This window comes from Numenius arquata, chromosome Z (genome assembly GCF_964106895.1).
Source record: "Numenius arquata chromosome Z, bNumArq3.hap1.1, whole genome shotgun sequence".
Taxonomy (NCBI): Eukaryota; Metazoa; Chordata; class Aves; order Charadriiformes; family Scolopacidae; genus Numenius; species Numenius arquata.
This window is the reverse complement of record NC_133616.1, coordinates 14,237,945-14,258,634: the sequence shown is the minus strand read 5'-3', so window position 1 is coordinate 14,258,634 and position 20,690 is coordinate 14,237,945. Positions and strand designations below refer to the sequence as shown.

The 20,690-nt window shown below is 35.7% G+C and overlaps 1 protein-coding gene across 1 annotated transcript in view; it reads left to right on the top strand.

The window, feature by feature from the left end:
- NUP155 (nucleoporin 155) overlaps positions 1–18,687 on the top strand; it is a 32,529-nt gene extending 13,842 nt beyond the window's left edge. The window contains exons 17-35 of the mRNA XM_074166033.1: positions 2,889–2,948; positions 3,048–3,198; positions 4,069–4,135; positions 4,964–5,082; positions 5,283–5,386; positions 7,201–7,334; positions 9,174–9,365; positions 10,011–10,149; positions 10,813–10,948; positions 11,367–11,520; positions 11,791–11,895; positions 12,029–12,183; positions 12,659–12,788; positions 13,049–13,162; positions 13,608–13,728; positions 14,697–14,807; positions 16,000–16,136; positions 16,862–16,962; positions 18,222–18,687. Coding sequence (XP_074022134.1) covers positions 2,889–2,948; positions 3,048–3,198; positions 4,069–4,135; positions 4,964–5,082; positions 5,283–5,386; positions 7,201–7,334; positions 9,174–9,365; positions 10,011–10,149; positions 10,813–10,948; positions 11,367–11,520; positions 11,791–11,895; positions 12,029–12,183; positions 12,659–12,788; positions 13,049–13,162; positions 13,608–13,728; positions 14,697–14,807; positions 16,000–16,136; positions 16,862–16,962; positions 18,222–18,360 — 2,369 coding nt within the window. The 3' untranslated portion in view covers positions 18,361–18,687. The remainder of the gene's footprint in view (positions 1–2,888; positions 2,949–3,047; positions 3,199–4,068; positions 4,136–4,963; positions 5,083–5,282; positions 5,387–7,200; positions 7,335–9,173; positions 9,366–10,010; positions 10,150–10,812; positions 10,949–11,366; positions 11,521–11,790; positions 11,896–12,028; positions 12,184–12,658; positions 12,789–13,048; positions 13,163–13,607; positions 13,729–14,696; positions 14,808–15,999; positions 16,137–16,861; positions 16,963–18,221) is intronic.
- Positions 18,688–20,690: the final 2,003 nt, after the last annotated feature.

Below are 20,690 nucleotides of genomic sequence, written 5' to 3'. Positions count from 1 at the left end.
ACATTTCATTAGATATTGCTTATGAGAAGAAAACTTTTGATAAAGAAATGGATTAGTTGTTTGGAGTGATTTCTCCCTGTAAAAAGTCTAGCTTCAGCACTTGGTTACTGCTTAGGTTGTCAGTGCCACCTACAATGAGAATAGTGCCTGTTCTTTCTCCTCAGAATTTGATGCTTATTGGAACCTTTCTGTGTTGCTTGGATTCACTTAACGTTTCTACAGTTGCTTCAGGAGTTTGTCCCTTAACATATGTTACTCAGTTCCAGGTCTTAAGGGTTTTTAAAAAAGAAATTCATAATGATGTAGGAGGTTGTAGCGAGGTTGTTGTTGTTCTCTTTGATGTAACAAACAATAGGACAAGAGGAAGTGGGCTCAAGTTGTGCCAGGGGAGGTTTAGATTGGATATTAGGAAAAAATTCTTCATCAGAAGGGTTGTCAAGTATTGGAACAGGCTGCCCATAGAAGTGGTGGAATCACCATCCCTGGAGATATTTAGAAGGTTTGTAGATGTGGTGGCTGGGGATGTGGTTTAGTGGTGGACTTGGCAGTGCTAGGCTAACAGTTGGACTCAATGGTCTTAAGGGTCTTTTCCAACCTAAATGATTCTATGAATTTGGAACTCACTAAATTAAATGAATTCTATTTTTTTAATCAGGAACTCCTTAATTTCCAAGATCCTTTACCCTTATCTGACATGTGGCATTCAATTTTACACATCAGACTTGGGGAAAAAACTTGATTGTCTGGAATGCAAAGAAATTCCATTTCATTACTGTCTTTGACATATATCCAAATACATAAGTATTGGAGAAAGGTGTACTGAACTGGGAGGAAGTTTTGTCCCGCTTTTTCAGAGTTCTTAACTAGTATTAAAATACTAAGAAGAATGGCTATTTTTAATGCATCAATGGCATCGCTTTCCAGGCCTGATGATGTGGAACAATAGCAATGTGGGCAGGAGCTGAGGCAAGGAGTGAGGATGTAAAATTAAATCCAAGTTAGAGGGGACAGCACCTATGGGGAGAAGAAGTGCTAGGAGCAGACTGAGAATGAAAGTAAGGTGTGGGGAAAATGACAGGAATCTCTGTAATCAATAAGGTGACTCCTTGTAGAAGTAAATCTAATTTTCCCAAGTCTAAATGTTTGAACATTTTTATCATTTGCTCTCATATCTGCCTCTTTGAAACCTATTATCAAAGCATGTGTTTCCATTTTGCTTCAGTGACAGGTCCAGGTAGAAGATGGCACCATTCTTCCGCTACTCCTTACTCCGTTTGCTCTAAGGGTAGAGAACTGCCACTGAAATTAAGATTCTGATATTGTGGATGTCCCATGTGGTGGGTCAGGCAGTGCTGACAGAAATTGATTAAAACACCATGACATTTTGCATGCGAAGCTACATTACAATAATGTTAGCACTAAAAGGCCAGGCACCTGTCATGGTCTAACCCCAGCTGGCAAGTAGGACCACACAGCCATTCACTCACTCCCCTCTGCGCCCAGTAGGGTAGGGAGAAAAAAACCCAATAACCTCATGGATTGAGATAAAGGCAGTTTATAGAACAGTAATGGAAGAGAAAATAATAATAATGGTAAAATAATATACAAAATAAGTGATGCAATACAATTGCCCTCACCACCCCGATGATCAATTGCCCATCCCATCCCGAGCAGTGATCGTGGATTCCTGTGCCCTGTCCAACACCCACTTATATGTACACTGAGCACGACATGTATGGTATGGAATATTCCTTCGACCACCTTGTCCTGTCTGTGCTCCCTTTGAGCTTCTATGGGAAGCTGAAAAAGTCCTTTACTAAATATAAACATTACTTAGCAACAACTAAATGAGTATGTTACCAGCATTAACCTCATACTAAATCCAAAATGCAATAGCTACTAGGAAGAAAATAAACTTTATCCCAGCTGAAACTAGGACAGCACCTTTAACTTAGTTCCTTCTTTTTCTGTTGAAGGTCTAGTTGTGCATTTCTGTGCTGCTTTTCTGCAAGCTTGTGCTTTGCTTGGCACGCAGGAGAATGTGCTCTGAGAATGGATTGGCACTGTTTAGTGAAGGACTTTTATCCTTTGCACTGTTGTGTGTTTCCAAGTTGAGAGAACTGTAGTGAATAAGGCAAGAAGGACTGATTCTTTGATAAAAGCCAGATTTCCAGAGTTCCAGTTTTCTTGCCCTTTCTGTGATATATCATCATATATGCTGATGGTACATGGACATTTTTGTAGATGACCAGATGTGTTCCTCATATTTTGGGGTCTTAAGTCAGCTATTCAGACTTAATTTGCAAGGGTTGAGTATTCACAGTTGAATCTGAGGCCGTGGACAGTCTCAAACGGAATGTTCCAAGTTAACAGTGTTGCTGTGGTGTTTGTCCAACTGACCTATGTAAAAATTGAGAGTAACGGAATACCAGTTTCTTCCAGTTGAGTGCTTTAAGGTAAAACTGAAATTTTTAAAAAAGATCTAAATGACTGAAAGTGAGTGCTTTGAGAATAGGTGCTCATATCAGGAGTGGGAGCAGTCAGAAGGTGAACAACAAGAAAAAGTACATGGGCAGTATTATATTCAAGGCAGGGAATAGATCGTGTGCAATAAAAATCAATGAATGCTGGATTAAAAAATGCTTAATAACTTCTCTTGAAAAAAGCATATCTGTTTGGTTCACTTAAGGAGTGTTGGGCTGTTAAGAAATGAGTGCAATTCGTTATTTAACTGTAAATAAAAGCTGTTGGAATGGTTCTAACTTTAAAGTACCTGATATAACAACAATGTTGCTTTTGCATGGGGATTTTGTGGGTTGTATTTTGGGTTCGGGTTTTTTTATTTGTTTGTTTTAAACAAACTTACCTTTATTTCTTTTCCCTTTTAGGTCCCCCCTTGACTGTTGATAGTCCATATCCTGTTAGCTTTTTGACAACACCTGCTCAAGGTAATGCAGCCTTTTCCTTTGCTGGAGAATTTTATTTTTTTTCAGCTAGGCTTTTTTATTTACATTCAAGTGAGTAATATTTACCTACTTTTACACTAGGTATACAGCCTCCTAGTATGTCAACTCCCATGTTTCCTTCTGGGAATTCCATGTCTCACCCTGGTACTTCCATCAGTGGAATGATGGGTCCCGAGATAGTATTTTCTGGAAGACACAATGGCATCTGCATATACTTTGCTCGGATTATTGGGTGAGGTGTTTGTGTTAAAAGAGATTCTGTCACTCAATTTGTTTCATAGTTTTTCTTTCCCCTAGTGCTTGTAGATGGTGAATTCTATCTTTAAAGCATTTCAATTTGAAATCAGTAAAGTGCTTTTTTATGTTGTTTATGAAGTACTCATTGACATAATACATTCTCTTTAGAGCTCTATTAATAATAATACATTTAGTGAACAGCTTGGACAAGAAAGTTGCTTAGACATTGATTCTGCAATCGAGTAGATTATATTTGCACAACTGAAAACCACGGTTTTATTTGTCAAACCTATGAGCTGTATGCTTCAAACTCCTACTAAAGGATGAAACAGAAATGCAGAAAGATTTTATGGGATCAAAGTCCTGGCTTGAAGTCCTTTCTGTTTAGAAGCTTTAAATAGAATGCTCAAAACAGAGCAATGAAGCAAGACTAAAGAGGATTCTGTTACTTGGAAGTTGAGTCCTGTGTTAATAAACACCCCAAGCAAGAACAGACCTCTTCATATCTTGGTAGTCTCTCTGCATGCTGGTTGGGAAAGAAATTTTTGTTAAGAGATCTGTTTGCCTACGCTGTATTTCCAGAGAGTAACATTGGCCTATATTTAAAGTATTTGAGACCATCGAATGTCATTTGATTAAAGTTTTAGAATTTGATATTTTGTTAATTATCTACATCTGTAGCATTCAGAAATGTGTAATGGTAACTTTTTTTGAATGTTTAATTTTCATCCAAATTAAATCCTTATTTTAGATCTTGAAGTAAAAAGCATTACCTTTTCTTTCTTGCAAAATTATAAATGGAAGACTTGCAAAAATACTTGCTTAAATTACTTGGCTTTTAACGCAGTACTGTTTTGTGTTGCAGAAACATTTGGGATGGCAGTATAGTTGTGGAGAGAGTTTTCAAAAGTGGCAATCGAGAAGTTGTTGCAGTATGTAAAAGATTATTCTGTACTTTTAAAAGTTCCTTATAGTACATGTCTTAAGCCCTGTTATACTTCTCTTCCCAATTATAAACTCATAAGGAAAAAAATTATCATTGTCATTTGAATGCTTTCTTTAATGTTGTTCTCTTAACTGAGGAGTCTTTGTAGGTTTTAAATCTTTTTAAGCTACTATTTTGAATGTTACTTTTTAACAAACCTAACTCTAATTTTATCTCTGTTATTAATTGGCAATGGCTAGATAGCACTTCCTTAATTTCTGCATACCCCTTCCAGACAAAGCCTAGAAATAAAATGCTTGAGTGGGTTAGGATAAACATTGCAGTTATGTAAGAACGTAAAAAAAATTTCCACCATCTTCCTCACTAATATCTTGGTGTTTCACTTTTTGTCCATGATCAAAATAGCCAAATCTTTTCTGACTATGGATGTTAATAGAATCCTGAACTGAGTAATTTCAACAGTGCAAATTAACTGCCACATGAGCTTTCCTCCTCCAGTTATAGGTAACTGGGAGACTGTGGAAGACTTTGGCTAAGACTCTGTGTCTTAGCAATGCCCAATCGTTTTAGTTCAGAGTTGGAAATAGTAAAACACAGCTGATCTGGTTATCAGAGGGGCAAGTAAAGTAACATTTTAAATACTGTTTATCTTCACATATGTCCCCTCCTCAGTGACTGTGTTGGGTTCTAGCGATAGCATTACTATTATGTATTTATTTGTGTTTGTCTTTTTAGTGGCTTTACTTAAAACTAAATTTTTGGATAAAAGTTTGGAAACTAAGCTTTCTGTAAGGAAGTCTGTTTTCTTTTGCAGGTAGAAAGCAGTGTTCCATCCCATGTACTGGAATGTGTACTACAAGAACTAAAAGGTTTACAAGAATTTCTGGATAGAAATTCACAGTTTGCTACAGTAGGAGCCCTTGGAAACCCAAGGTATTATTCATTGTGTTTTAAATTTACTAGTGGTATTTCATGTCCAGTTCTTGAAATACTATACCATGTGTATCTGTGTTGAGTTGAAATGTATGTGTGGTCTCCAGGTTCAGCTGTTCAGATGCTAAAATGAGTTGTTAATTCATCTTTAAAAGATTCAGTAAATCATACTAGTATCTCCTTTTATTTTGGAATTGCAGTTTCAGCACACCAGCTAATCTGCAACAGAGGCTTCTGGGTTTCATGCGGCCTGATGGTGGAAGTTCTCAGCAAGTCCAGCAAGAGCTCCAGAGGAAATATCATGGTATGTAATTACTTTTGAACAAGAGGTATCAGGGAGTGGTGCATTTGGATGTTGCATTTCTCGCTTTTCTTGTTAAAACCTCTGAATGCCATTTTTCCATAAAAATTTGTCATTAATCACTATGCCATACTCAGTAACAAGTTCTTCAGAAAAAACATTGTAGTTTGGAAACTAACTTTGCTAGCACTTTTCTTTTGCTTCCATACTATATCATACTGTTCCATCAGAAGCAGTCCTTCTGCAGTGAAATTGACGTGAAAAAAGCCTTTATGTATGACTGTAGTAGAGATGAAGTATATACCCAGAAACACTACTCAAATCTAGACAGAGAAACATTCTAGCCTTCAGGTTGGCTGTGGCAAGAGACTTTGTTACACACTACGGATGTTACCTTTCAGTTTGATACTGAAAGCTTTAATACTGCAACTATTTAATGCAGTCCACAAAGGAGAATATCTCTATAAAGTGAACCTGGGCTTCAGCACAGTAACGTCTAGTGGTTTTGAGCCACTGCAAAACACATGTTGTATATTTTATTAAATTAAATTAAACTAAAATATTAGTTTATTAAACTAAAATAAAAGTGCTTGAACTTAAAAGCACTTCTAAACTTCTCTTTCGTACAAAGAATTAAATTTCAATTTTGTGTAGATACACGCTGTCTTTATATTGTTTTCACCATTCAGACAATATTGAAATACAAAATGAGAGGTTTCTTTGTACGCTTACCTGTCTCTTTTTTTCCTCCTAATGTTCTCGATATTTCATAATATTGTTCCATCTCCTCATTACATTACTTAATAGCAGGATAGAAATTGTTAAGCAATTCATTCGTGAGACAAGTGAGTATGTTGTCCTATTAAAAAGAAATACTGCAATGCAAGTTGCCAAAGTTACAGTCACTGAAATGTCTACAAAACTTTGTTTAGAAGTAAGAGGCCTGTCACACGGCCCACTTGAACTCATTTTATCCTATAGTGTTACTTGTGCCCAGCACTTGCAAGGCAAGTTGGGAGGTGTTGCTGATGTGTACACAGAATTGAAGATGGTAGTGGTCCATGTGGGTATAATCCCAGGTTTTAATTTCTACTTCTTTTTCTGTGCTGCTCACTTTCGAGAGTGTGAATGCAAATATTTTTTTAAGTCATTATGTAGAACTGGTAGATATTTAATACTTTTTACATTTTTATGCATTCCAGAGCCCATAAGCTCTTTTCGATTGCTAAATGACACAATATAATTATTGCTGCCTCATATCTGAACTGTAAGCACTCAAAAGTAAAGACATAAACTCTTGCAATTGTGTTCCACCAAGGTAATAAGTGTGTCCATATTTTTCTTTCAGTGAATATAATACATCTTACCAGATTTAAATGCTACTAGTTTTTGGAGTTGTTGTTGTTGTTCCTTTAAAAATAGTGTAGACGCTGTTGACCCAAGTTGTAATTGTAATTGTTCTTTCTAAAAGCAAATACATGTCATCAAACAAAAAGGGATTATATATGGAATATGTATAAGCAAAAATTGAAGTCTGGTATGTAAAACCAGTGCACTCGCATGAAGCCATACTTCTTTTTCAGAAAGTATTCCTCCTCTGTTGCAGTTTTGAAGCAAATGTTAACAGATGTTATTTGTTTGCGGGAAATGTTAACATGGCACTTTCTTCTAAACGAAGCTAGAAAGCATTAGTCAAGAATGGAAGAGAAAAAAAGAGTTAAAAATTTAAGGAGGTTGTTGTTTTAAAACCTCAAAAATTTACATGCTAATTTGAAATGTAGAACAGTTACTTATTGACAATCTCTTTGCTTTTTCAGCTGAGGCACAGCTAACTGAGAAGACCTCACTTCAAGGCATCCAGCAGCTTGTACGCAAAACCTGCCAGGCACTGGCTTTATGGAAGCTGCTTTGTGAGCACCAATTCAGTGTTGTGGTAGGCGAGCTTCAGAAGGTACGGGCTGAATCATGTAATCTTAATTTGTTTGTATTTAACATCTGAATTTCTTTTGCTACCTAAGTATTCCCGAGGAAGTATTACTTTAATTCATTGAGAAACATGAATTTTAAACCGCATACAGATTTTTAATCAGGTTGTAAGTGTTTATATTTAAGAGATTCACAGGCAGTATTGACCTCATCATCCAACGTTAGCAAATTGGAAGTGTTACTAACAATAGATTTTATTTTACTTTTGACAGTTAATGATGAGTCTGGTTTTATAAATTACTGTGTTCTCATCTTAAGCACATTCTGCAAAATGTGCTGGAAAGAATAGACTAATGGTGTCCAGCTGAGAGGAATTCACTCTTTGCCTTAAACAGTGGAGGGTGCTAGGGTTGCAGAGTCTTAGACTCTTGCACTCAGAACAGCTGAGGTTGGAAGAGACTTGTGGAGGTTATCTGCCCCCTCTGCTCAAAGCAAGGTCAACTAGAGCAGGTTGCCTAGGACCGTGTCCAGTAAGATTTTTAACATCTCCAAAGATGGGAGTCTCCACAGCCCCTCTGGGCAACCTGTTCCATTGTTCAACCACCTTTAGAGTAAAAATGATTTTTCTTATGTTCAGGTGTAATTTTCTTTGCTTCAGCTTTTTTGGTCTCTGGGCAACCTGTTCCAGTGTTCAACCACCTTTAGATTAAAAAAGATTTGTCTTATGTTCAGGTATAATTTCCTTTGCTTCAGCCTTTGGTCATTGTGTCATGTTCTGTCATTGGGCACCACTGAGAAAAGTCTCTCTCTGCCTTCTTTACTCTTTCTCATAAATATTATTAAGATCCCACACACTGGTCCCTGAGCCTTCTCTTCTCTAGGCTAAACAATTCCAGTTCTTTCAGCCTCTCCTTGTTTGTAAAGAAGGAACGTTACAGAACTATGGGTGCTACTGCTATGTACCCTTTGCTGGTGTTGTATTTGCATCCAGCTGTGAAAGAAGCAATTAATTTGAATACTAGGCATTCTGTCCTAGCACTTGATAGGAAAAGAGATTATTTGAGAAGTTATATTCTTTGACACTAAAAAGAACAATTTTCAAACCTTCCAAATAGAGCTCTTCCCACTGTTGTTTTGGGGAGTTAGCACAATTTCTAACACAGGCAGCTTTTCTCTTGTATTGGTAAAGGAGTTAACTAATTGTTTAACAAATAGAGCCTTTTCCTCTGTCTTCAGTAGTTTTAGAATTTTTGTAATAGTATTTTCATGCTGTTAGTGATCATCCATAGACCACACATAGACACTACTGGCAACTCTATGTGAGAAAATATTCCTAATAGTTAAAAAAATGTAATAGCCTTCAATGTAATTTAATATAAAAAACATAAAGAGTACAGACCTCAAACTTTTAAAATTCCTCCTTTTTATGCATCTGTCATTTTTTTTCATCTATGACAGTACTCAGATGGTTCCCATTATTAAGAACTGTGACATACTCAATTTATAGGGTGTGCATTCTGACAGTGCCCTGTGAAGTAAGGGAAACTGCTAATTCTGTTCTTACTCATGGAGATCTGAAACAAAAGTGACGGATAGTGAAGATGGCAGAGGAAGTCTGCTAAGAGGAGGTCGCACTGTCCTTTGACATCCAAGGGTCTAGTGCCTTCATTGATAGACCTTTCTTTATTATTTCCGTTTTGCTATTCAGTATGTATTGTAAATAACGTATTTCTATGCTGTGCACTTCAGTCCTTGGAGTTTTGTGTGTTTTTATTTACTAGAAACTGTTAATTTTACTGCTATAATGTTGTGGTGTTCCTAAAGAGAATAAACAAAACACTAATGAAATTCTTTCTAACTTCAGGAACTTCAAGAACATCTAAAGGTTACTGCTTTCAAAGATTTGGTGATTAGAGACAGAGAGTTGACTGGAGCACTCATTGCTTCTCTCATAAACTGTTATATCAGAGATAACGCTGCTGTGGATGGCATCATCGCCCATTTGCAAGATATCTGTCCTCTTCTGTATAGCACTGATGATGCTGTGTGCTCCAAGGTAAGTGCACTTCCAAATTTTACAGCACCAAAACACAACTTCAGAACGTGTTCAAATGAGGTAAATTGGGCAACTTGTAAATCATTATGTTCAAGTAGTTTCAGGAGCACAAGAACTAACAAAGGCAGGTCACGTGCATATTTATGTATTGTAGGTGATTAATGCTGAAAATTACATGAGCTCTGGTTTGAAGCATTTGCAGTTATTTGTAGTGTTTATAGGGTCTCTACCTCCAATGCTATGTCTAATAAAACTTTCTTCTTGATGTTAATGTGTTCTTACTCCAGTCTTTCCTCAGCATAGTCTTGTTTTCTGTCTGTTGCCTGATTTCATGGAATTTGTGGAAAGATAATTTTAAGAACTTCACTCTTTGAAGCTCTTCAAATAAATTTTGAGAAAAGTGACTGGTGAGGGGAGAATAGGGACCCAGTTCGTTGTTGAAGTCTTAAGCCCTTCTCTCTATTGCCATTGTACAGTCTTTCTGCTGGAAACCTGTGTTGTCAAGTGATGAGAGTGCTTTTGAGAGGGTAATATTTTTCCTGTTTCAGCTTTGAAGTTTGGAATAGTAGCTTATTAACTTACAACGATGTCCAGGATCTGTTCATGATGTGTTCATGTGAATAATTTCACATCATTTGTCTTTAGGCAAATGAACTGCTTCAGCGGTCTCGACAGGCTCAAAGCAAACTGGAAAAAGAGAAGATGTTAAGAGAGTCACTGAAAGAGTACCAGAAGATCAGCAATCAAGTAGACCTTGCTAATGTTTGTGCTCAATATAGGCAAGGTAAGAGGCAATCACTGATCATGTTCTGGGAAATAGTTTCTGTAGTATCCTTTTGTGCCCATCATCTTTTTTCTTTGTTTTGTTTACTACCTTTCAAGCCATTTTATAGTGTTTACCATAAGCAGTTTCTTAATAACTCTTACAATTACTATATATCTACCTGTTCTTGTTTAAAGCCTCTCTAGATTTCACCAACCCATCAAAAAACTGGCTTCTGTATAAAAATATTCCCATCCACTTTTTTCATATTGTAGTGTTTATTTGTTTTATACATGTGGTAAAAATGTTTTTAGGAAAATTGTTGGGCTTTATGTAAGCAGAGGGTAAATGACTGTACTTCTGCAGGTAAAGTGTTATGCCAAATAAGCTGTTTGAGGATGTTTCTGAATCCCGGTTTGTGCTGTAGAAGCTAGTACATAATTTATATGTAGATGTAACTGTTGTAACAGTCAAGATTTCAGCCTCTGTACAAATATGTGACTTCAAACTTGCATAAAATCCCACAGGTTAGGTAGAGGCATAAACTTTTATGTGACACAGACTAGAGTGAATAGGTTTATTTTTACTTGCTTGCTAAAATGGGAAGTGTTTGATGTCATTTACATTTTGTCATAGATTTAATACAATAATGAATGATGATATTTGCTGTTGTTTTTTTTCTAGTGCGTTTCTATGAGGGAGTAGTAGAACTCTCTCTTACAGCTGCTGAGAAGAAAGATCCCCAAGGCCTTGGCCTTCATTTCTATAAAAATGGAGAACCAGAAGAGGATGTTGTTGGACTCCAAGCTTTTCAAGAGAGGCAAGTTTTCAGGATACCTTTTATGAGGTGCTTTATTTCAAGTGACTGGAAAAGTAACTCTTTTGGGGTTTACAGGTATACAGGGTAATGACAAACAAGCATTTTATAATAAGGGACATAATATAAGTGGTTTTGCCATGCATGGTGTCCTTGATAATCATTAATATGGCACCAAATTAATCTGGAACAGAAAGTAAACTGATAGATGCAGAAAACGTGAGAACATTACAGAAATACTCCTTAGAAAGATGATTGAGAACAAAGTAGATTGTGGCAACCACCTGAAAAACTGTGTCCTTTTTTAAATTTTAATGATGGTGTTTACAAAGGCATACAATAACAACATCTGAGAAGAGTGTTTCCTAGTTAGTTGCAATGAAAATTGTGAGGCTTTTATTTTCTTTTGCTGTGTTTACAGATTGAACAGCTACAAGTGTATCACTGACACCCTTCAGGAGTTAGTGAATCAAAGTAAAGCTGCTCCTCAGTCTCCCAGTGTACCCAAAAAGCCAGGTCCTCCGGTGCTGTCGTCTGACCCCAACATGCTAAGCAATGAAGAAGCAGGGCATCATGTAAGAAGCTTACAAAAAAATCATGACTGCACTCCAGAAAATAGTGTGATTTGAAGGGGTGTAGAATTTATTATTTTTTAAAAATTATGGAATACTTCAGAAAACTAGATAAAAGTCAAGATTTGTCATCAATTGGCTTCTTTATGTACAGTGTTCAAAGAAATGATGACATGCAAATAACATGAAGCTAAGTATTATCACATACGTATTCAATGCTTGATGTAATGTAACGACTTCTGGAATGACAGTTTTGGCCTTTTCTTCCCTTAGTTTGAACAAATGCTAAAGCTGGCTCAGCGTTCAACAGATGAACTCTTCAGTATTGCACTTTACAACTGGTTGATACAGGTTGACTTGGCGGACAAACTGTTACAGGTGAGCTCATCTCTACACAACGAAATAATTTGTTGGAGGGATCCACTGAACTGGAAGCATTAATAGTAATAATGCTGATGCTTTAGAAAGAGGAAAGGGCAAGAGTGTAACTGTTATCTTTATGCCTTTGCAGGTTACTGCCCCCTTTTTGGAACCTTACCTTGTGCGGATGACCAAGATTGACCAAAACAAAGTCCGTTATATGGATTTACTGTGGAGATACTTTGAAAAGAACAGAAATTTTAGTAATGCAGCCAGAGTCTTGGCTAAGTTGGCTGACCTGCATAGGTATGGAGTATGTATGATCTATTGCATATATTGAGGTAATTGGGGAAAAGTCAAACAAATTAAAATCAAAACCTTATGATCTAGGTATTTTAAGAAAAGGCCAGTGCCCAAGGACGTGTTCTAAAAAAATTTTAAAAGAATGGAATATATTAGCTTTTAATCTAAGTCATTATTGGAATGAAATAATATGTTTATTTTATGTATTATACATTAGCTTGCAATCTATTTCCTGTTGCAAGTATTAAGTGGTTATTTCTTACACAGAATTTTATAATGTCATAGTGTAACTGTGAAGCAGTGGATTGAGAAGTACACTAGAATGGAGCGTGCAACAAAGATGGGATTACATGGTTGGATAATGTCCTGTGTGATTTAGTAAAACCAGAAGTCACATACTAATTCCTAGAGTCTTGTAAGAATATAACTAACCCTAAAATATTAAATACTCGTTTTCTTTTGAATATTTGTTTTGCAGCACAGAAATTTCTCTTCAGCAGCGTCTTGAGTACATTGCTCGTGCCATTTTGAGTGCCAAAAGTTCTACTGCCATATCCTCTATAGCTGCAGATGGTGAATTCCTACATGAACTTGAAGAGAAAATGGAAGTAAGAAAAATATTAATCTAAGCTACTGTAAATGCATTATTTCACTTGCCTCATTGGCACGTGATATTTTAATTACCAATTCTGTAGAAACAGTTTTCTGTTTTCTTCCTGACATAGCAGTTATGCAGTTGGTAGAAGACTCTGAGGTGTAAGATAGTAACATTTCTACATTTAAATAAGTTTGTTAATTCTGGGTGTATTCTTAAACTTTAATTAAATTAAGCCAATCTTGAAATAATTTATTTTTCTTTTTAATCAAGGTTGCAAGGATCCAGCTTCAAATACAAGAAACATTACAAAGACAGTATTCCCATCATTCTTCAGTGCAAGACGCAATCTCCCAACTTGATGCTGAGTTGATGGATATAACCAAGGTGATTAAAATTTCTCTGTATTAAAAGTCAATTTATCACATTCAGGGGGGGAAAAAGCTGACTAGGAAAAGTAATAGAAGGACAGTTTTGCATTCCTGGTCTCAGAATGTCTATTACTCTTGACTGTCTTTTTTCTGTACTTTGATATTCCTTCAATCTTGAGTGCTTTAATTTCTTCCCTGTCTCTTAGACTTCTTAATTTATTGGGAAAATTATTAGAAAATTAACGGTATTAATTATAACTTCATATAAAACTGGGGGTTGTATTTAAGAAGTGAAACTAAAGGTAGTAAAAAAAAATAAATAATCATTTAGTGTTTGGCAATAGTTCCTTAAGTTGCATGTTTACTAGTCTGATGTCTACCATACAAAATAACAAAAAGCTGAATTTAAAAATTTCCTTTTTATCCTACTTAAATGTAAAGCCTGGTAATTTTTCTTTCAGCTGTATGGAGAATTTGCTGACCCTTTTAAGCTCTCAGAGTGTAAGCTTGCAATTATACATTGTGCGGGTCATTCTGATCCTATCTTGGTGCAAACTCTCTGGCAAGAAATCATTGAGAAAGGTAGGTCTTAATTGAGTAGGAGTGGAACAAACTAGAACTATAGGAAAACGGTACAATTAAAGCTTTTAAGACTACTGTGTGCTGCTACTGATATGCTGTCCAAGTGAGATGCATGTTTTCTGGACTACTCTGTAATTGGTAAGCATAGTTAACAAGTAATTCATTAATGTTATTACCTTTAGCTTGTGTGACTAAAGGATGGAAAAGTTATATTTTTAAGTATATGTTGGAGCATATTGCATGTATTGCTTGAATAATCACATTCCAGATAACATTGAAGAAGTCATTTCATTCCTTCTTGTTCGTAGATGCCATTATATGTGGACTTCAGAATACCTGTGAAATTTTATCTGAAGGTTTCACTATTAGCAAATTATAATAAAAATGTTAAATTTATCGTGACAAAGATTAAAGAATCTTCAGGGAGTTCAGTGGGTTTATCATGTTGATGGAGTGGAAGTGTAAGGGTTTTGTCCATTCATAGAGAAGCAGAGCAGTGGGCACAGCTCTGCAAGCCTGTGTGATACACTCAGCTGTGATAATCTGCCTCACCCTTTTCCATGAGTGGGTTATTCACTCTCTCTTACTCTTGTTTTATTTTTCTTGGATTCCGTGCTCAAGGTTGTCATTGTGGAAACAACATTGACAGTGATTTGAGGGAAGAGCTATGTGGTAGTGTGGTTTTTGTGGGTTTGTTGTTTTTGGGGTTGGTGGTGGGATTTGGGGGGGATTTTTTGTTTGTTTGAAGTAGATTTGCATGGAACTTCAAGGAAACATAAAAACCTGTGAATATCTATGCCTACACCCCAGAAAAAGTTGTATTTTCTCTTCCATGCGCTAGTCTTGCACTGGCAATAGTGTATGTTTTTGATGTGTTAGTAGTGAATTTAAGTACCTCAGGGCAGTTGTGTATAAATGTGGAATTTTTTTTCTGAAGTTCTCCCGAAATTATTTCTTTTCACTTTCAGAGTTGAGCGATAGCGTGTCTCTGAGCCCCGCTGACAGAATGCAAGCACTTAGTCTGAAGATGGTGTTGCTTGGAAAGATATACGCTGGCACACCTCGTTACTTTCCTTTAGGCAAGTTGTTTAGCCTGCATAGTAAATAAACATACGGATTACATGAATGGGTCTCAGCTTTCTTTTTAGCCTCTTAAAAAATGTTTTAACCTAAGAAATGTCTTTTTTTTTAAAATCTAAAAGGAAAGAATATTGATAATTTTTTAATACATATTTACATGCTTGTGATCCGTAACTACTGTAGTTATTTGTGAAATTTTTCGCTGTAACTAAAGCAACAAATTATTTCAGCTGCCCGTAGCGATGGAGTTGATCTTGAGGATAGCTGGGTAGTACTTTTCAGTTTTGTCCAGGAAATCAGGAACAAAAGCATTGTGATACTTGCTCATTATTACAGTGACTTTGACAAGGGATTGAGGAGAAGGAGATTAGGCAAAAAGTAGAAACAGACTTCCTATTGGCCTCTAATTTTGTAAGGACAGTATACTTGTATGATTACAAAATTATTACAGTTTTTACAGGTACTGTTTTTCCTAGAATTTTTCTAGGGATTTAACCAGAAGTTACAACTTTTCGCCCTGACTGGGAAGTAAATGAAGCTTATAAGGTAGCAGCAGTTGTTTTTGGATGGCTGTGTGTATCCCATTTTAGAAAATAGTAATTTTTGTTTGTATCGAAGTACAAATTAAAGATGTTTGTTTATACGTATGATAAGGTCTTAGGCAGCCAAATTTATCTGCTGTCTTTTGAAGTATATACTGCTATCTGCAGGGTCAGAGTCTAAAAAAAGAATTCAGGAGATTTCAGGATCCTTTTGGGGGCTTTTTTCTGCTTTTGAGATGCTCCCATGTTTTGACAACTTGGTATTACATTGTTATTTATTACTGACACTTAACATGATAAAAGATGCAGTGGTGTTGCTGGCTCTTCTAGTAGATGAAATGATACTGTGTTCTTTTGTGCTGAAACAAATGTTAATGAACTTTTCTTAAGAGAATAGTTTTGTGGCAGAGCTTTATTAAAGTACTTAGTGTGAGTATACCATCTTTGGAAGTAGTTAGATTTTGCATATGCTTCCCTCAGTGCAGACTGGAGGAAACTGTTACATGTTCTTCACAGGAGATACCTGTGAAGGTTGGTACCAACTGTGTGGCAGACAGAAATTTGGAGTAGATTACTTTCAAATGCCTTTCTTTGCTGGACTCCCATTAACAAGGTGGAATCTAAACATTTCATTATTTTTGTCCTCTAGATTTTTTAGTGCAGTTTCTGGAGCAACAGGTCTGCACCTTGAACTGGGATGTAGGTTTTGTAACATACACCATGCAAGAAATTGGAGTGCCACTGCCAAGGCTGCTTGAAGTGTATGACCAGCTGTTTAAAGCACGGGTAAGGAAAATAGCCACAAATTGAAAATTTTGTTGTCAACTACTATCAAGGTCTATTAGTGGGTAACATAAAATAATGTAAGGTGTGATATATCAAAATACAAATTTTGTAGCTTTTGTTGTATTTTTTTACTCAAAAGGGCTTAATGCTGCTTTTTTGCCCCCTGTTGATTTTATTCTCTTCAATTCTAAAGTAAGAGGAAAACTCTTAATCCTTTTACTTCACATAAAGCTGATTTAGGATTAAGTAAGATTAGAATTGTTATGTTGCAGAAGGAACAGCATATCTTGAATATATTAATTTTGTTTCTTATTAATGATTAAAATTTGCTATATTACTGCATCTTGTCTAATCTATTGATGCAATAGGCATAAAGAATAAGAAGTCTTATTTTTAACTTTTGGTTTGTAGAAAAGGCTTAAAAGAATGAAAACAAAAAGAATTTACTTGCTTTTTTTCCCCCAGATTCCTTACAGTGTAAGGTATTCAGAATTTCCTAATCTATTAGTTTACAGACTGTAGGTAATGGAAAACTGAGTTAAATTCATGTATGTTTTAGTACTCAAAAGTCAAAACAGTACTTAAATGTAAACTTAATATAGATTGATTTCCCATTTCTTTTACATTTTTGTTACGATGAATAAATAATTACCACAGCTGGCAATTTCTGTGTACACACACATTTTTTTTCCTTGTCTCCTTAATATTTTGGCATCTTTTTTTAGGACCCCTATTGGAATAGAATGAAAAAGCCTTTACACCTTTTGGAGTGTATTCATGTATTATTATCAGGATATGTACAGGATCCAAGCAGAGTACTTCTGAGGTAAGAAAGGCAACTATATCCTAATAAATAGTGAAATATTTAAAATGTCCTAAAGCACTGCACTTCAGCAATTCCTAAAGCTTTTCTTCTTTATTTTTCAATATTTCTTTCCTAGCTGTGGTTACTGAGATTTCTTCTTCAAAACCAGTTGGTAGAAACTTGTAGGGTCCTCTGTATAAGCTACTTCAATAAAGATAGTTTTCTTCACTTCACTGAAGATTCATGAGGAACTGAGAGGATTATTTTGTAAATTTTGTCAACATTAAGCATTAGTACAGACAAATTTAAGGGAATTTGGGAAAAGTGGGGGAAAATGAGAATCAGGCACCTCATGAATGAAACAGTGAACTGTTTCATGAAGAAAGGCTAGAAAGCACTGAGTTCTTATTTCTGGAAAAGAGAAGTCTAAACATGGGGATAGATTGATAGATCTTCCCAAATTGTTTTTAAGGGGTTGGTGGTGAATCACTCTCCCAGACTAAAATTCAGCTTAGTCTGCAAGGAAAGAATTTAGGTTTAATATTAGAAAAAGTTTCTAGCTGAAAGAATAGCTATGTATTTGAATAAGTTGCCTGCATAGTTTGGAATCTAGCTTTGGCAGCTTTTGTGAATAGACTCTACAAACATCAGTCAGAACTGTCTTGTCTCAGAAACAATGAGCAGAACTAGGCAAAGTCTTGACAACTCTTCTAACCATAAATTTTTCTGATTCTCTTAAAAATATACATGTAAATATTCACTGTTCATATATGGAGTTTACATCTATCTTTTCTTACTTTTTTGGTCTTTTATGGTTAGCTGATTTAGATACTCTAACTTATTAGAACTTCAGTGAATGTTGCCTAATTTTAATATCTACTTAGATATTAATACCTAAACTGTTGTGATTTAATAGTATTTTTAGATATTTAAATTGGTATATAAACTAATAATTTATAAATTGATTGTATTAATATCTAAAGTAATATCTAAATATGAAAATAAATATTTCACATTGCTGTTAACTGTATCATGTTTTATTGTTTATATTTAATCAAATAGTAATGATTCATTTATTTTCCCATTATGCCTTAGTCGCAAGCATTAGATTTTAAAAATCAATTTTTCTAATAAATAGTTAAATACTTAAAAGTAGCTGACAGATGTCTTGCTGATATGCTATTCCATTAAAACTCAAAAGAATGCTCGCTTTCTATTTCAGATGACTTCCAATATACAGAAATAAAAAGGAACTTGTTATTATTCTGTTTTCTTTACAGGCGACGATTCACAAATGTTTGCTTGGATGCTGTTAGTTGCTACCTGGTTGAACTTCAGTCTATGAACCCAACATTGATGGTGCAGACTACTGTTGGGAATTTTAAATCACTACAGGCTAAATTAGAACGGCTTCACTGATTTGCTAATAAAATAACGTGATCATTAGCTCAGATAAAATGAACAATTAAATAAAAGTTCAGATGTCTGCACTGAATCTCTGGAAGAACAAATCCTCAGAAAGAACTTTTGAGACAGTTTTATCTCCTGCTGCAGTTATCGATTGCGTGGCCTGTATTCGTGCTATTCTAAAGGTATCTACAAATTGTAGAATGTAAATGTGACAAATGGAGTTTCTTTTACTACTACCAAATTTTTTAACAATTGCAAGCTTTTTTTTTATACTGTTGAAATAAAATACGTTGCGTGATCTTTCCCTTAAGGATTAAAAATATTTGGAAAACTTTTTTTTTCGTTTTCTTTACTTAAAGTAATGGAGAAAAGTGGGATGTAAAATCTACTTAATAGCAGTTTTACAACTATCAAAACGAGAAATGACAACTGCAGAAGGCACGGTGATGATACAAGCGCATGTAGATGAGTCAGGTTGTAAATGCTGTCATACCAGGGAGTAGTGATGCAACCATAACTTTCTGCATGAGTTCATTGGCAGGTCTTTCAATAACATAGATAGTCATTATTTCATAACTGTGACTTTAAATGCAGCCTGCCTCTGTAAACAGAATGTTTGAGGTTGAATTAGTAGTAGAACTCTAGTTCATATTGCAAGTGAAAGAATAGTATTAAAAGCCCATCAGGTTATTTTCCCTATTCCATTTTAGTAAGTATGTTGTATCTGTTTAAAATCAAATAAAGAAGTCAAGAAGTGACTTCTGTCTACTTTCATTACATAACACACAAGCACCAAATTGTGTATATTCCTTTAATGGAGCAAAGCCTATTCATCATCCTGCATACATGCTTCCCAAGATGTTAAAATCTCATCCTACAAGGAAATTTGTCTGTTTTACTGGTATGTATTGTATACATATTCAACAACGTAAGCACTGTATAACGTGCACAAGAAATTACCAGTTCATGCTGGTCTTCAGTCTTTCTCAAATAATTTCATGTAAGTAAATAATCGAGGAGTTTGGAGAGATTTTTGGTGGGGGAAAGAAGCAAATAGCTTTACGCCTACAGAGTAGATTAATGTATTTCTTTTCCAGGAGAATAAGTAGTTGATACATCTATCACAGGTGTTTAAAAAAAAAAGAAAAAAAAGAAGTATAGATAAAGACATTTATTTACACGCAAGTTATCTACTTACAGCCTTTACTACCCGATCTAGTTGCTATGCTCTAAAGTTTTGTTTAAAGTACAGCCATTAAATTTCTTTCCCTTTGAACTGCCATGTACATTCTGATGATTTTCAGCCAGACAATGCACCCAGTAAAGTAATACGTAAATTAAAATACATCTCCTTTTTACCTCTTATTAGATCAAAATAGAGCTGAAATCTTAATAATGGCTTTTGTCAGTGTTGAAATTCCCTCACAAAGTATTTAAATAGAGGAATTTCTCTCTGTCCTGGGAAAAAGATTTGTACCATTTCCATAGAAAGTATACTATCTTTACATATTACGAGTTATTTTCTGCTGATAGCTGTGTTTTATACCAAGGAAGTCATGTACATTTCACGGAATCACAGAATTGTCAGAGTTGGAAGGGACCTCTAGAGATCATCTAGTCCAACTCCCCTGCTAAAGCAGGATTGCCTAGAGCACATTACTCAGGACTGCATCCAGTTGGGTCTTGAAGATCTCCAGAAAAGGGGACTCCACGACCTCCCTGGGCAGCCTGTTCCAGTGCTCTGTCACCCTCAAGTTTCTCCTCATATATGAATGGAACTTCCTATGTTCCAGCTTACCCCTGTCTTGTTACTGCAGTTCTGTTCATACTCCATACAAGTGATGTCCCGAGACTTACCTAGTATTTAACTTTTATTTCTGAATTTTAATATTTGCACGAAAGTATGTTCTGCTGAGCCTATTCCATAATACAGGTTAGTAGTCTTTTCAGATGTGGAGAAATGACCAAAGAGCTGGGGACAGGCACAAGTCACAGACTTAAGTTTCAGCTGTTTGTTTTTTTCCCGGTTAATAGAATAAGAATGCCTCTGGCAACATTACAAGTTTTTCAAAGTAAGAGTACTTCAAAGTTATCTTTGATATTTTTCAGATGATTGCAGGTAATTTCAGTGTAGACGTTGCCTTTTGTTTTCACAGCCCTTGCTCGGCTCTCAGGTGGAGAAAAGGTGGGTTCTGTTTCCCAATTTAAATTTGGTGGGGTGTGGAAACCTGGGATCAGAGAGAGGTGGGTGGATTAATGCAGCAGGTGAAACAAAGGGTGACAAGTACAGGGCAGTAACTGACCGACATGAATGTGACCCACGTCATTAAAAAAACTAT